Consider the following 17,776-nt stretch of genomic DNA (forward strand, 5'->3'; position numbering starts at 1 on the left):
TTTGACTCTCAATGTGGATTAAGGCTGATGGGCTGGAGGTTCTAGAGATACTTTTAATTTCTTCCCTTTTTATCTTTTGAATTCCCAGATTTTTGATACTACAGACTGTTGTTTTACATCCTGTGGTACTTGCTCCTAAACTGCTCACGTGGTTCTTCAGGACCTGATTTTTATCTGCTAGTGTCATAAGGGACAGATATTTTACTTGCCTCAATTGGAGCTTCTCTATTTGTAGTACATTGATTATTCTTCTAGTATCATCATTGGTTTGCATCCTAATTAATTAGTAGATGACCTGGTGGCTTTTTCTGAACAGTTGACTGTGATGAGGGAAAACTTCAGGACTTAGTTGCTAAAGGTCCAGAAGCTTTTGATGCATGGATTTCACTTATTGAAGAGATTGAAAAGACATCACCTGTAAGAGATGTTTTCTGGCAGTAGACTAATTTCCTAGTTTTGCATGAGCTGTATTCATCTCAAGTGTTTTAAAAAATTAATTTTAATGGAGGAATTTATCATTACAAAGTTCTTGTCATGTGATTATCGTTAATGCCATATATTGTTGATTGCTTGTTGCTTCTCAAAATATCTTGGCAGTTCTGGCTTTAAATGTTTTTTAACTGTTCTATAAATCGAATGGATTGTTGGTTCCAGTATATTTTGCTTGTGCTTCTTGTAAACATTTTCATTTCTTGATGGTGAGAAAAAAAGGGCTTTATCCAGTGATTATTTTTGCTTTTCCCTAATGAGAATCTTCCTTACATGCCATGATAGTCCTTCAAGAACAACATGATTAGTCTAAAGGTTAATTTCTATTACTCCCCTATTCTTTCCCTATAAATACCCAAACTCCCCTATCCATAACTTCTTTTCTGATTACCTGGAAATCCAAATTTCAACCGCTTTCTCCCCTGATATAGTAAAATTCCTAAATTACCCTCAGCCCCTCTTGTAGTGGCCCCCTCCCGAATCACCCCTGCATCTCTCTCCCCTTCTCCCCTGCCCTCTGCATCTCTCTCCTCTCCCTTTTTCACCGCCCTCTTCATCTCTTTCTTCTCCCCCACACTCTGCATCTCCCCCCTTTCCCAAGTGGGCCAAATGTATTGTCATTGGTTGACTGAAAAGTCAATGATAATGGTAACAATTCAAAGCTGTGTAAAGAACAGAGTTTGACATTTACACAAAGAAAAGGGATGTACTGACAAAAATGCAAAGGTTGACATGAAGACATCAAGACCAGAGACCTGAACCTACAGCCATCCAATGCAACCTCTTTTCAGGGTGTCTTGGACCCCAAACATCCCATTTGCTGCACCAAGTACTGCATATTTCCGCTCCAATTGGGCGGCGGGGCGCAGCCAATTCCTCCACTTTCACATCAATTTTGGATTGATTATTGCCTACATCTACTTCTTCCTCTCCGCCTGCAATTGGTTCCCCGTTAAATGATTCCTCCCAAACTATATCGCTAGCACCAGTTCCTAAATCTGGATCTCTAGTACTTGGGATCACATCAACCTTCTCACGCTGTATTGCGCTGCTCGACTCATTATCAGTGGCCGCATAGAACGTCTCAATTTTTGATTCAACGTGGGGAGGGGGAAACTTTTTCTTGGGCTTGGCCAACGAAACTCACAAATTGGGGAGTTCCCATGGCTTCTGCTGCTGCCGCCGTGGCAGTCTCGTCCTACAAGTTTTTGGCACTTCAGCTGGGAGGCAGTCTCCATTTCCTTCCAATGCCGCTTCTCCCGAGTTATTTGCCCTGTTCGTTTTGCTTAATAAGATGTTGCATGGAAACTGGGTTCTCTAGTGCCCTAACCAGGAAAGCCATAATCTGTTGCTGCTTCCTCTCTGTGCCTTGTAGCCGTTCCTTGATGGTAACAAGTTGATCCCTCGAGGAATGTTGCTACTCCCTCAATTCACAATTTCCACCATGCAACACAAGGTCCTAGTCCTCCTTGTTGTTGGATGTTCCAAGTGACGTGCCTCCTACTATTGATGGTCTTCAGCTTCTTCCTCTAAGGAACCTTTTGATTGCGAATTCCCATCGATTGGGATCAACCTTTCTAAAACCATGCAGAAGAGAACCCACCAAACACTGGCCATGCCCTGAATCTTTGACATCTCCACCGGAGTGGGTCAATTTTCCATCCACGGTTGCTTTCCAGTCATTGAGGCAGAGAGCGGGAGGAGATGCAGAGGATGGGGGAGAGGGGAGAGAGATGCAGGGGTGATGCGGGAGATCACGGCGGAGGGGCAGCAGGATGGACTGAGAGGGACTGAGGGACAGTTTAGGAATTTTAAAGCATATGGGGAGAAAGAGAGGTGGAAGTTTGGATTTCTGGTGGAATCAAGAACGAAGTTTTGGGTGGGGGAGTTTGAGTAATTATAGGCAACGTATAGAGGAGTGAGAGAAATTAACCCTTTGTCTAATTATTCCTTCCTAGTGAGTACTTGCCATATCCTTGAGATTTTGAAATCCAATTAGGATTACTGTTTAGACCACTGTCAGCATCACCTGCAAATTCCTAACATACCTGTCCTGCAATTTCAATTCTTGTGGTTGATAGGATACTTATTGGATAACATCGAAACAGATTTCACAAATTGATAATCCTCCAACTTGATGAAATCTATATTCTTTTTAGTGTTTGAGGTGTTAAGACACTTGAGCTGTAGCTTACTTGGAAACAATCACATGGAATACATTGTTGCAGTGGGGATAAACCATCATAGACTTTGCAAATGGAATTTGGTTTACTCCATCATACCCAAGTTGATGCAGATCAAAGAGATGGATCTGCTGTGGTGGGTCAAATTGAAGGGAAGAAAAGGAGAAGAAAAGGGAGAAGAGAGAGGAGAGAGAGCAAGGGAGGCAATAACCTCAATATTACTAAATTCTACTAACTTTCATTCATCAAATTGTGATGGGCGTGTAAGCCATTACAATGTATTTATAAAGCTGTAAAATAGAAGAAAACAGGAAATAAAATTGGACTCTAAAACTATCAATTGAAGGGCTGATGTAGCAGTATCCTAAACTGACTAAAATAATAAGGAAAAGATAATGAAACTTTCTCCAGCCATAGACTAGTTTTGGAAGAGTTCCTAATCAACTAATCTCTCAAATAAAGAAACCAAACAGAAAAGGAACAATCCTCTAATGTTGAGAGACTTGGAGTGTCCTAAGTCAATCCACTATTACAATAAATAAATAGAGAAATAAACTCCCATGACTTGGACTGGGGGTAAGGTTCCTAAAATTTGGAGTCTTATAACCACCAACTACACAAACCCCTTCATACGCATGCTGTAATATGACTCTAATAAAATAATGCTGAAAATTAGCAATAATAACAAAACCTATGTTAGTAACTTAAAAAACTATCCCATGTATCTAGCCTATAATACAACTCAAATACAAAAATACAATTCAAAGCTCCAAAATAAAAGATCAAACCACATCCAATGGTGGTGATCATGCTCCTGCATTAATTTGTCTCTCATTTTATTTGTTTGAAGTTTTGAATAATGTTAACTTTCAATTATGAATTTATACTGCTGTATTTTTTGCTTGTATGCTAGAAAGGCTGTAATACTCTGGTTTAATTTGTGCAGGATGACATAGGAAAGATATCTTTGGTGTATGAGTCTTTCCTATCTCAGTTTCCTTTGTGTTATGGTTACTGGAAGAAGTATGCTAATCACAAGGCACGCTTATCCACCTTTGACAAGGTTGTTGAAATTTATGAGCAGGCAGTGCAATCAGCAACTTACTGCGTTGGTCTGTGGGTTGATTACTGTAGCTTTGGTATGTTGTTGTTTGAAGATCCACTTGATATCCAAAGGTATATCAGATGCTCTGAAGTTTAGCATAACTGTGATGGAAATATAGCTTTGATGGATTAATCCTGGTGGATGGGGGAGCTACTAACTGCTATCCCTAATTATTCATTTATTTTTTTACCTAGTTATACTATTCTTGCAAGATGATTGAGTGATAGGATTCTGTCAACACTTGTCTTCTGTACTTTTAAATCTGTTCTCTGGTCTTCTAGTATTACGTAGCTTAAATATCGAATATTTGATGCTTTTTTATAATTAGTATTTCCCTCTCAAATTTGTCTAACAGATTATTTGAAAGAGGATTATCCTTTGTTGGAAAGGACTACTTGTGCTATCAACTGTGGGATAAATATATCAAATTTGAGTATTCTCAGAAGCAATGGAGTTCCCTGGCTTACATTTACATCCAGACTCTACGATTTCCAACGAAAAAGTTACATAGCTATTATGATAGGTGTGTCTTACCTCATCTGATGGTTTTGATTTATGGGAAGGTCTCTTCCAAGTTTATGAAGGGTTCCTGAATTTTCTTGTGGTTACAACATCGTGAAATGCTATTGAAGATCTTCTTGTTGGTATCTGTAATAGACTGGTAGGGTTTTTCTTCTCCAAGTTACATAGCTGGAGTAGCTCCTTCACTTGCTCTTAGCCATGGTGTGGCAACCCTTGCATAATTCTCATTGTAATTGGCAAGGATGTGGCAGGTCACTTTTAGGGGCGTCATTACTAATTTTCATTGCATCCAGGTGAATGCAGAATGAACTTAAATGAAACCCTGACTATTAGATTAGGGAAATGTATTTTTTTAATGGTAAGAAAATTTACTAACAGAGGTAGAAAGAAAGATACAAACGTGCTTAACTATACCATGCTGCACCCTTATATGAGGATCAATGAGGAAGGCTACGGCTGAAAAAACTTTACTACTCCTCCCTAATGTTAGGTAAGTACCCTCTAAGTTCCTTACTGTTTAAAACTCAAAAGCATAAGGTCTCTCTTGCTCTCTGACTCTTTATAACTCTGCTTGGAGGCTCACTGAATCCTTGGAATGAGCATTGATTCATTCTCTTCATATGGGCCAGCAATCAGCTGCTAAAGTCATCTTCTAATGTCTGGTCAAAGATTTTAAAGAAGGCCGCTGAGTTGACCTTGCCCTTTTATTTTCCCCTCCCTCTGGTGCTTGGGACTGGGCAGTGCAGTGCAATAGTAATAGTGGTAGCATGATTATATTCAACGGAAACTCACATGCGATACACTGTGGCACCACATCTCTTTCTGAATTTCACTTTTCTTTGCCCTTATTAACCCTTAACCAAAATTAGTGCAGTTATTCTTTCCATTTATTATACTCTTGTTACTAGTTTCTTTTTTATATATATTTTTTTGATAAATTTGTTTACTGTAATTTTCCTATTGTTAATTTGTTATTCTATTAATTTTATTGTTTCTATATTCTAAATTAGTATTGACTTGTAGACAAGAAGTTATGTAACTTTGGACAATGTTACTTATTGGAAATTTTCTCACAAATCCTTCAGTTTTAAGAAGTTGGTTTCCATTTGGGAAGAAGAGATAGGATGCCAGAGTGCCTGTATCACAAGAGAGCAATCAGAAGCTCTAGCTAATATTGAGATCAGGGAGGATTCAGCTTTTCAAAATGAGGAAATACTTGCCGTCATCAATGACCTTGTGGATCCAGCGGTTGGCTTGCGTAGGGCTGAAGCATTGCAGAAATATTTATCTGCTGGAGAACTTCTCTATCAGAAAGCAAGTCAGATGGATGCAAAGATCCATTGCTTTGAGAGTCATGTACTTGGGTCTTATTTCCATGTAAAACCGCTTGATGCCAGTCAGTTAGAAAATTGGCATCACTATCTGGACTTTGTTGAGATGCAAGGAGATTTTGATTGGGTATATATTGGTCCATTGGAGTTGTGTTATGTGGATTTCTTTCTGTTCCTTGGTAGTGTCTTAAATGCATATCTTTTGCTTTTGACAGACTGTAAAATTATATGAGAGATGCTTAATTGCCTGTGCCTATTACCCTGAGTTCTGGATGCGTTATGTTGAATTCATGGAAACTAGTGGTGGAAGGGAGATAGCAAACTTCGCCCTTGTTCGAGCAACACAAGTTTTTCTAAAGGTATTGATTAGTCTAATTTAAAGACTAGCTTTTGGTCACCTAAATAAATATATGATAATCTATCCCAAGTGTATTTATTTTATCATCTTATTTGTTAAGAAAATTTAACCCCCTCCCCAAGAAAAAAGAGGAAATTAAAATGAAAATGATTTGTTGAGAATAAATTACTGAGCTTTGGTGACTTATTTACTTTTTTGTATGAATTTTAAGAGAAGTATGTTGTAAAGCAAAAGGAGCATAAAACTATAGCTTTACATAATAGAGGAAAACTTACTGACAATCAATGATGAGGGAGGGCCATCTATGAGAGCTTTCTTACTGAATACAATGTCACAGATATTTGATGTTATTGAAGTCCTTCGAAATAGAGGACCAAGAAAAGAAAGACTGTTAGCCCCATTGTTTATGCAGTGTTTCTATAAAAGTATCACTCTGTCTCCAATCAATGAGATAGAAATTAGTTTCAAGTTGAGTGTCCTATGAAGATAGGGAAGCCCAATAAGTATGCATGTTGGGTTATGAGAAAAATATTTTGATGATTTAGGATTTAATTGAAGATGTAGCCTGGTTGAGTGGAAGCCCAAACAAGATCCATGTATCCAACCCCATGAAGTAGTGTGAATACTTGGAAAGCTAGTACAATTTCACATGAGGAATTTTCCTCCCTTGCTGAAAGGTATAGAATGGGGAAAGAGTGCAGTTATGGTAAGACAAGCGCTTTTCCACTAATGAGTTACATGATATATAATTATGTACTCGAGACTTTACAGGCTCTTTGCGAATAGTATGAGAAAGCATTTCTTTGGTTTGAATCCCTTTTGGCTCGGGCTGGTGTATTGCTATCCAATTTTCAGCCAGTGATTGGTTTAGATTGAAGTTAGAGGAGTATCCAAATCTTCTCAAACGCTTGGAAGTGACCTCAAGGATTTCAGAGACTGGAAGGAGAAGCTGTAGTAGTGGTGGTGAACTGGTGATAGTGACCTTTAAAATCAGTGATAGATCTTTCTGATTGTTTATTCCAATAATATTTCATCACAATTGAAATAATATGATCAATATTCAAAGACAGCTGTATACTTGAGATTAAGTTTGAAGGTCTTCTGCCCAAAGTTACATTACATCACTCATTTGACTCCAGCTCCTAATTATATGGTGCAGAACTGAAGCACTACATCCGCAAGAAGAAGAGGAACTAGAAGCTGCTGTCCAAGTAGTAGTAGTTCCATACTTCGTTTTATTTTTAATTGTTTTGTGTTTTTAAATTGAACCGGTCCAATCTGGTGGAACCAGTGGTTCAATTTAACTGACTTAAGTCACCACTTTTATTTAATGTATTTTTCTTTTTTCTTTTGGGTCCGCACTCCCACGAATTTAGAAAGGGATGTGGAATAGTGTTAGCTGGCCAAGAGTAAGGCTGAATAGGAGTAATTTGGGCCATTATATAAGAAATAGAAATCGTGGAGCACCACACACTCCACTTTTGAAAATTAATTCTGCTTTGCAAGCTGCTGCTTTGTCTTATTCCTTGAAGAATTGCTTTGTGTCTGATCAAAGCTGGTGGGATTGGTGTTTGATCCAATCAACACCTTGCGGTGTGAAGCCCAGGTGCTTCTCTTCAAGTTCTATTTTCTAGTTTCAGGCAAGATTCCATTTTTATTCGAGTTCCTCCATCAACAAGCTGCTGCCATTACAAGTAAGTTGGAAGCATCCCCACCCCCATACTTCTTCTCCTAACCCTCTACAGCCCCAAACCCTAGCATTCCCCCTTTGTTTTTAGTTTTCCCATAACCTAAATTCGTCAGAGACCTAACCAACCACCCATTCTGCCCCAATTTGGATCGAATCTTCCCCTTCCCAATTGGGAAACTCGATCTTAGTTTGAACCCTTTCCCTCCATTCAAACCCTAGAATCTCCACTCCCAATTAATTCCCCAAAATCCTAAAACCTGCACAGCCATTCCACCATCAGAAATTGTCCATAATTGAACCAAATTACCCTCTCTGCCCCTATAGCACTCGATCCAAACCCTAGCCCAATCTTCTCACTCTAAACCCTAGATTCCCCTATTTTACTCTTTTCAAAAACCCGAAATGCTAACCCTATATTGCTGTTAATTCAAATCAGCATACTTCTCTGAATTAAAACATCTCAAGGCCTTCATTGTTAGTCTCTCCTACCTTTACTTGACATAACCCTAACATCAAGCCCTAACCCTAATTTCGTCAAAACCCTATTTTGACCTAGCCAATTCACCTGTTCATAACAGATCCTAGTTGTCAAGATTTAAATGGATCGAATTCGGTCGGATAGTGGCATTGTCATATTCATATCCGATTATACTCGGACGGATTCAGATAATATCCTATTAGTTTTCGCAATAGTTTCCCAATAGTAATTTTTTTAATACAGATTCTCCTAAATGGATATGAATGCGGATCAAATATGAATTTTCAACTATCCGTTGACATCTTTACCGTTTTGTTGATGAATGTTAGGGTTGAGACCTAAGAGTTCAGCAACTGCCCTTTCTTTTACTCTTCTTAGTCTTTGATTCTTATGTTTTGTACTTTTGATTTTATCTTGTATTTATTTTAATAGATTTGTGATTCCATATATCACAGTGCATAAAACAATATATATAAACCAATAGACAATCTAGAAAAAGAACCACATTATCTTAACTTATAAAATTATAAAAATAAGAAAACAAAATCCAATAAGGTAACTTAATCAGATAAACGGACTCAGAGATATATTTCAGACATTTTATTACTGTCGGATTGCTAAAGAATCAGATAATAATCGGTCGGATAGGAGGATTATCATATTTGTATCCAATTAGTCGGATAATAATCAGTCGGATAGGGGGATTATCATATTCGTATCCGATTAGTTTTCAGACGGCTTCAGATTCTCCTAAATGGATACGAACGTGGATCGAATACGGATTTTCGAATATCCGTTGACATCCTTACCTGGTTGTCTGGCTCCTAGTTGGTGCTCTACCAATCTAGGACTACATTATTATACAGTGAAAATGTTTACTCAGTCTACTATATCCTGGTTCTTGTAGGGATCAGTTACATGAATAAAAAGCTCTTATCATAATGTAAATGGACTTTGGGAGTTTGGGTAAAATCAGAGTTACAAAAACAGCCACCATCAAATTGATAAAAACGAAAGAGAACACGATCACTCTTCACGCCATTCTTTTTTCTGGTATGCTTGTGTTTACCATACTTTCTATATGAATTTCAACCACTGCTATTGGAAAGGCCTTGATTCACTGAACAAGGTACAAGACCTTGTATCTCTCTTATGAGGTGATACTTTAAGATTCTGAGTTCATTACTCCTCATTAACCTTTGATCAAACAAGTAGCTCTGAGGAGCATTAGTTCCAAGTTACAGTTCTGCTAAATTGTGACACGAACTTTTGTTAACAGATTCTGCAGCATAGCCACTACAAACTTTTTGGAGATTTCTTTACCCATAAGTTGTTGTCACTATAGTGCTCTTATTTTTCTCCCCTTTGTCAGCAGCAAGTGCCAGCGATCCATTTTTTCAGTGCAAGATTTAAGGAGCAAATTGGAGATGTATTTGGTTCCCGTGCTGCATTTCTTAAAAACAATCTGGAACTAGGCTCTGCTTTCATTGATTATGTTGTAAAGGAGGCTAATATGGAAAAACGTCTGGTACGTAATTTACCCTTTGCCTCCCCATTCCCCTCCCTTTTGGTTGAAATATAGTAGTTAATTGCTTTTCCACTTTTGCCAGGGAAATTTTGGAGCAGCCTCTGATATATATGAAAAAGCACTTGAAATGGCAACAGAGAAGCAGAATTTACACACACTTTCCATTCTTTATGTTCAATTTTCTCGCTTTAAATACATGGTTAGTAACTCAAATTTGTACACTTGAACTTTCTAACTTGGTAAATTAATGGACCTTTACTTTATGTGATTGATTGGCTATTCTTGCAGTTAGATTTTTGTGTATCATACATTTATGGATGTTATTCTGAATTTCGCGGAAATATGTGTCCTTTTTAGATGGTTTGGAGGTTATATTTAGTATTGGCACAAATATTACTTCATGAAATAACTAGAACATTTCTTCCAAAAGAGGAAAAACCAGAAGATCTTTTTGAAAGTCAAAATTCTTCTATTTGAAGGAAACTTTTCTTTCACTGCAAACATGCTTCTGTTGGGCAAAAGCTCTTCTCAAGAAATGATTTTTTTGCAAGAAGTTCAGGAAGCCCCCAAAAGGAGAAAAAACCGCTGGATTTATTTTCTACAGCTTATATAAGTCCAAACTCTTTATGCTTAGAAATGCAAAAAGCAACCAAATCCTTGTCCTCTTGAAGCCACCCTATAAGGTATCAATGATTCTCAAAAACCTGCCTGACCCTTGAATGAAAGTCTGCTCGAGCGATTTGTCTTGTATGCTTCGTCATCGATTGGTTTATAGATTGATCAATTAATATATGTGATGCTGTTCAGAAGAACAAGAAGGCCAACAACAAACCAGGTCATTAGATTGGACCAAGAATGGACCAATAGGCTTAGGTACCGTTTGATAACGTTACGTGTGTTTCTGTTCCGTTTCTCACCACAAACCTATTTTGGTGTTTTTGTTTGTAGAATAATGTTTCTGGGTTGCAAAATGGTGTTTGATAAACCTGTTCCAATAACGTATCCAGAACACTTTTAGTACTGTAAAGGTGTTTGATAAAACCTGTTTCTGCAACAGTTTTGTAATGGTTACTATAAATTACAGAAATGCCATTAATGCTATAATCCATATAAAGTCAATGATGTTAGGACCTTAAAAATTATTAAAAATCCATATAAAGTGTACAATAAAAAAAAAAAGAGACAGAGATGCACTATTAGGTTACTATAAATTACAGAAATGCCATTAACACTATAATCCATATAAAGTCAACGATGTTAGGACATTAAAAGTTGTTACAAATCCATATAAAGTGTATATATCTGTAAGCAATTGGAAAAGATGGTCAATCAAGATGAAACTAGTGAATATCAATAACAAGAACTAACGCCATTTCCTACTTTTCTAGTGGATAACACATAATCTCTAAAATCTAATAATGTATAGAGACACATGGGTGATCCTTGGCTGCACCTACTACAAAAGCAATCAATTTGCTATAAGACCTCAAACAAAAGGCTGAGAGTTGTCATTCTCAAATTACCTTAACTAACTATGCTTTGAACAGTTGAATAAAAAAGGTCTTAGTGGATTTGAACCACTATCCCTTGGAACATAAGCATGTTCCAAGTGCTCTACCAACTTGAGCTAAAGACCCATCAAGTAGAGTTTGGAACTTACAAGTAACCATGAAACATTGACACAAACCACATGACAGAATCGTGGTGAGAGAAATCCAGGTTTTCGATCTAGAACAAAGGCTGGTTGAGTGAATCTTGTAACCTGTAGACACTAGATCCCAAATTTCAAGAAGATCCAGAACAAAGGCTGAAACTGGAACTCTGAAATGGTAGACTGCCAAATACAGACCAGACTTTGATTCCAACAGAAAATAGTAAAAGGAAATCAACATAGCAGGTGAAACCAAGTATGAAAGATGCTTTTAAAATTAGAAAATAGTAAGTGCAAATGAAGTTAGAAGCCTGAAGGAAATTAGAAACCAAGTGGGTCTATTGCTGTAACAGAGTTCAGATTAGGCTATGGTTACAACTGGAGATTGATGGAGGGATAAAACACTTGATCAGCTTAAACCTGATCTGCCCACTTGAGAGAAGAAGAAAGATTAGATAGTTAACAGCAAACTCCAGGTGAATATGAAGCATAACCTATCTGTCTCTTTTTAATTTTAAGCTAACAAAATAACTTTGTTGTAAAGCAACAAGTACGGTACAAAGCATAAGATAAAAACCAAGAAGTGGCTGAAGCCAAGAAGCTTCATGGAGAACCTGGTGGGTTAAGGCCCTAAATACAAAGAATATCTATTAACCAATTCTTGGCCAAATCATTGGCTGTAGAATTAGCTGACCACATTCTCCATGAGTAAGTAAGAGAAGTTCCCTTGATAGCACACATTCTCCATAAGTAAGAGAAGCTCCCTTAATAGCACAAAGACCTGGCTTTACCCATCAGTTACCATGCAAGCCTCTTTAGAGCTCCATGTGCATGTGGGGTCAATCTTTCTCATAATACTATGTCTTTTTTTCTTTTTTTTTTTTTTTTTTTTTTTTTTGGTTTTCCATTGGTGGAAAGAAGCATGCATTAATAACACAGGAAAACAAAGAACCACACTGTTGAAACTTTGGAAATCCACCAACCAGGATAAGAATCCATCCACACAAAAAAATTAGGGTAAATATCATCCCCCTCCCCTCTAAGTATCCATAATATCAACCCAATACCCAAGTTTTGAATAATGATAGTGCCTTCCCCTATTTTCCCCAGATTCTATCAACCGTACCCTAACCGTTAAAAACGCCATTAAGTGATGACTTGGCATATACAAAATTTATAAAACCCCAAAATACCGTTAAACCAACCCAACCCTAACCTAACCTAACCTAGCACTCTCCTTTCTCAATCCTCCCCATCCCTCGTTTCTCTTTCTTTCTTCTTCTCCGGCGAACACCACCACCGTCACACCTGCAACTCTTCTTCTCTGGCGAAACCAGTGAAAGAATCACAGAAATTATAAGTCTTGATTGTGTCTGCTTTTTATATTTCCCAAGCCATGAGATCAATTCAGAAGGGGGAGAAAGAAGAAGTCGATTCCAGATTTGTAGATTGTCAGCCTTGATGGTGTGCTATCCCAGAGCTCTCAAGCCATGAGATCGATTCAGAAGGGGGAGAAAGAAGAAGTCGATTTCAGATTTCCCTCTCTGTGTTAAGATGGTATTCATGTGATTCGGTGCTGAATGAGAAGAGAAGATAATGCTTGCAGGCTGTGCTCCAAACCAGATTCAATAAATTGAAGTAAAACTCAGAAGTTGCAGCAGCAGTACTTTGAAGAACAGGCAGATCGAGCTTCAATGGAGAAAACACCAAATTCCCAACAGAACTGTGATCTGAATCTTCTTCAAACAGTGATCGAGTTACCCTCTATCAGATCTGTTGTTGATGTTCTTGAACCAGCAGAGAATTAATAATGAGCAGTCCACCAAAGTAGAGTGAGCAGTACCCGTGAACAGTACTTTGAAGAAGAAAGAGAAGAAGAATGGAGAAGAGATGGAATTGGAAAAGGGGGATAGGGGGACGGCTCGTTGGCGGTGGAAAACAGACTTCACCTCCTCTCTGTCTCACCTCTAATCAGAAAATGGTGGTTGGTTTTTTTCCTCTTAATCGAGAAAAGAAAGAGAATTGAGTAAAGAATTACCCATATATATCAGACTTTGAACCACCACGAGTTCAGAAAAATTGACATGGGTTGAACCAATTCTTGATAACCCTTCATCGCAGAAGGGGTTTCGACGGTGATAGTGGTGCTGGAGGTGGTAGTGGTGTTGGCGGTGGAAGAGGATCGGAGGCGGCAGTGGTGGCAATGATGGTGGTGCTGGCGGAGGAAGAAGATGCAAAAGGGAAAGTAGGGGAGGGCAAAATTGGAATAGAGTTATATTAAGGGTATTTTGGTGCCACATCATCACTTAATGGCGTTTTTTAACAGTTAGGGTACGATTGATAAAATCTTGGGAAAGTAGGGGAGGGCATTATCATTATTCAAAACTTGGGTATTGGGTTGATATTATGGATACTTAGAGGGGAGGGGGATGATATTTCCCCGTAAACCAAGAGAAAACCAAGCAATCGTATGGGAAGGTTATCTGGGGAAAAGAAAAATTGAGGTAAAAATTCATCTTGAAAACTTGGGGGTGAGGGTAGGTTGCTTTTGGGAATTATCCCTAGAAAGTAGAAACTGATGAAGCCACTTTGTGGTAGGATTAACCTCAAAGGAAACATCATTAGTTCCATAATTACTGTCCAACAATTTTACTTGTTAGGACATATATATGTTAAGGAATTTGGAGACAAACATAAGAACTCAAAGTGCAATAATGGTTGGATTGATGGGGTGGGGACTCACACAGCAAAGAAAGGGTATGGCCTATGGCCTTACCCATTAGATTTCTGTGAAATTTTGCCAGCCTATTCTACACGGGTCCTTATCCTCCAAACAACTCTATCTGCGGTCATACTAGGATCGAGCCCTACCACATGCATATCCTTTCTTACCACTTCTCCAATAATCAATTTAGGCATGCCCCTACCTCTTTTAGCTCCATCAAACTGAATCCGGTCACTCTTCCTTACCGGTGCATCCATAGGTCTCCGTTGTACATGACCATACCACCTCAAGCGGCTCTCATGGAGCTTGTCTTGGATTGGTGCAACTCCCAGTTCGGTTCTGATACAATCATTTCTTACTCTATATCTCTTGGTCGTGCCACTCATCCATCTCAGCATCCTCATCTCCGCTACACTCATCTATATTACTCTTCTTAACTGCCCAACATTCCGCCCCATAAGTCATGGCCGGTCTTAATACTGTCCTGTAGAATTTCCTCTCAGAATATATATATATATATATATATATATATATATATATTTATATATATATTATTTATCAGTGTATCATATTAATGCCGACATAATCTTTAAAAAATGGTGCATTCAGTTAAATGAGTTATTTGGTTTGTTTACTGGAGGACTGTTCAATCATAGTTTTATTATGATGTTCTTTTAGATAAATATTCCTCTTTTAATCATGCGGCGGATATTATCTATGATGTTTACATTTACTCAGGAGATGGAATGGTTTGTTCTTTTCTAACATTTTCCTTGTTTGTAGATCACTGGTAGCATAGATGCTGCTAGAGAAGTCTTTATGAAGGGTATCGAACATGCCCCTTACAGCAAATTACTTCTGGAGGTATCATCTCTCTTTGAGCCATGTAGATATCCTTTCACCGTTAAAGGATGATACATTTCTGTGAGTGCTTGACTTTGTATGGGGGCAGAAGAATGACTACTAGCCCTACATGTTCTTCGTACTTAACAGATCATAATTAATCAATGTTGTAGCCAGTGAATCCAGTTAATCAAGGATGATACATTCTGTAGTACTACTACTACTGCTATTTTTATTATTAATATACTATTATTGTTATTTTTATTCTTATTGTTGTTGTTGTTGTTGTTGTTGTTTGTAATTGTTATAGGATGTAAATTGGTTGGAAGTCTTGGCACAGGCCGTAGTGTCAGTTTGCTAGGAATCAGCCTATAAGACCCTCGTCATTGTAATGGTTAGACCATCCATAGCTTTATGGTTAACTGTTACATAGTTCTCCAGTGTTATGAATTCAATAAGTCCTGCTAATAAATTGTTTGTCCAAATTGCATATTTTACAGCATCATATTGGAAAGGTCATTTTTATTGTAGGTTTGATGACTTCTGATACTTGTTGGTGGTTTGTTATTTCTGTAGGGATTAATAAACTTTGAGATGATGCACCGAGGACCAAGAGAGACAAGCATCATAGACTCTATTGTAGCTAAAGCAGTATCTTCAGAGGCAGAAATATCACAAGGCTTGACTGCTGAAGATCGTGAGGACATTTCAAGTCTATTTTTGGAGGTCAAATTTCATGCTAATAATGGATTGAAGAACAATTTAATAGGAAATAAATCTTCCTTTCTATTTGTATGTTGATTGTTTTTATTAGTCTTGTAAATTTCTCCATCACCTTGTTCCACACTCTTCTTCTTCCTCTTCTACGTTGTTAGATCAGTTTTCTGTATCTGGTATAATTTCAAACATTATTTATAAGTGAACAAATACAATCCCGCAAGGACTAGAAGACTCTTCTAGTCCTTGTGGTAATAGAGGACTAGTTAGACTAAAGAATAAACAACTCAAAACAACTAAACAAAGCAGAATACCACAGGGGTCTATCAATACTACCCCTGCGGTGCATATCTTAAAACTCCTCTCAAGCTGGCGCATATAAATCATCCATGCCCAGCTTGGAGCAGCTCTTCCAAAAAACAGGACAAAACAGAGGCTTGGTAAATATATCACATAACTGATCTGCAGAAGAAACAAATGAGGTATAAATCAGCTTTCTAATTACTGCATTCCTCACAAAGTGATAATCAACTTCATTACGTTTGGTCCTTTCATGAACCACTGGGTTGTTGGCAATGTAGATAGTAGTTTGATTATCACAGAATATCTTCATCAGTTTAGTAGTCGGACACTCCTACTCTTGAAGTAATGATTTCACCCACATAAACTTGGCTGCAGTATGAGCCATAGTTAGGGATGTAAACGGATCGGATTCGGATCGGATACGGATCGGATGTGATCGGAGCCGGATTTTCCCTGGCCGAATACGGATACCTCTAAACGGATTCGGATGCGGATCGGATTCGGATTTTCGACCATCCGTTTACATATCTGCCTTGTGTAACCCGGACCTTCCTCCCCCTAGCGGATACAATTCTCTCTCAATCCATATCTCTTAGATCATGATTCTCTTTTCATCATATTCTAGAACTTGTTTAATCTTCAAAAACCCTAAAAATCATTATTTACTTAATTTTTTATTATTAAGTATTCGGATTTTTTTGACGGATTTTAATCGGAGTATTCGGATTATTTTCCGGATATCTCTAAACGAATACGGATGCCCCTAAACGAATACGGATGCGAATTCGGATTCGGATTTCGGTTATCCATTTACATCCCTAGCCATAGTCCTATACTCAGCTTCAGCACCAAGGTTCTAAATCTCGGTTTCGACCATATCTCGGTCGAAACTTGGTACTTTCTCCAGGCTAATTCGAACCTTGATTTTGAGGCTTAGAAGTTGTTTTTTTTGCCCTGATTCTTGTTGTGCTGTCTATTTTTGACATTTTGAACCCAATCCATGCATTAGTTTCACATATAGAACACTCAAATAAAATACTTGTGGTTTTGACCCAAGATTGATAGTGTATATTTGTTCTTGGACATGGTATCGAATAAGGTTTGACCGTAACCTAACTCCTTGAATGTAAATCAGATTTAAGCAATCTTGAATTTGTTTGAAAGCTTTGTTGGAAAGCTTTCCAATAAATCCAAAAATGCTTAAATTTGATTTATATTGAAGGAGTTATGTTCCGGTCAAACTTGATTTGGTGTGCATGAATGCTGTTTAAAATCACTCTGAATGAAAATAAATTTTTAGACATCAAAACAAATGAATATTTTACTGCTGTTTTGATTTTTAGCAATGTTTTATCATATTGAAAATCGTGCCTATCACCGAAAGTCCAGTTTTTGTTCTTGAACTGGGGGTTGACTTTTGATCCTTTTAGAATTTGATTTTTTTAACTATTTTATTGGATTCGAATAGGGGGGGTTATTTGCTTATCTATGAATAATATCCTAAGTAAATGAAATTTATTTACTTAAATGATATTTGGCATAAATAAGTGTCTGTCCTGGTTTGACATAAATAAGTGCCTGTCCTTGGAAGCTGCATTCTTCTGTGACATTGTTTCCTTTATGGCCGAGATTCTCATATATCTTAATCCAACTGCTTATGTACTAATGATAAATTTTATGTTTTTTTAACAATAACTTGAACGAAAAGGGAAGACCCTGCAGAATGGGAAGGCTTGTCACTGATGGTATTAATACACTTGTTACTGATTCTAGAAAAGTTAGAAGACCAGCGTAGTATATTTCTGCATCTGAAAATTCAACTCCAAAATGAGAAAGGTTTGAATATCCGTTGA

The 17,776-nt window shown here is 37.7% G+C and overlaps 1 protein-coding gene across 1 annotated transcript in view; it reads left to right on the forward strand.

The window, feature by feature from the left end:
* Positions 1-312: 312 nt before the first annotated feature.
* Positions 313-17,776, forward strand: part of LOC122651102 — a gene marked incomplete at its 5' end in the record, with an annotated part of 31,426 nt that continues 13,962 nt past the window's right edge. Inside the window, 9 exons of the mRNA XM_043844433.1 lie at positions 313-417; positions 3,619-3,848; positions 4,133-4,300; positions 5,385-5,757; positions 5,846-5,989; positions 9,529-9,684; positions 9,767-9,883; positions 14,844-14,924; positions 15,480-15,629. Of these exons, the coding sequence (XP_043700368.1) occupies positions 313-417; positions 3,619-3,848; positions 4,133-4,300; positions 5,385-5,757; positions 5,846-5,989; positions 9,529-9,684; positions 9,767-9,883; positions 14,844-14,924; positions 15,480-15,629 (1,524 nt within the window). The remainder of the gene's footprint in view (positions 418-3,618; positions 3,849-4,132; positions 4,301-5,384; positions 5,758-5,845; positions 5,990-9,528; positions 9,685-9,766; positions 9,884-14,843; positions 14,925-15,479; positions 15,630-17,776) is intronic.

The sequence above is a fragment of the Telopea speciosissima genome, chromosome 2 (assembly GCF_018873765.1).
Source record: "Telopea speciosissima isolate NSW1024214 ecotype Mountain lineage chromosome 2, Tspe_v1, whole genome shotgun sequence".
Classification (NCBI taxonomy): domain Eukaryota; kingdom Viridiplantae; phylum Streptophyta; class Magnoliopsida; order Proteales; family Proteaceae; genus Telopea; species Telopea speciosissima.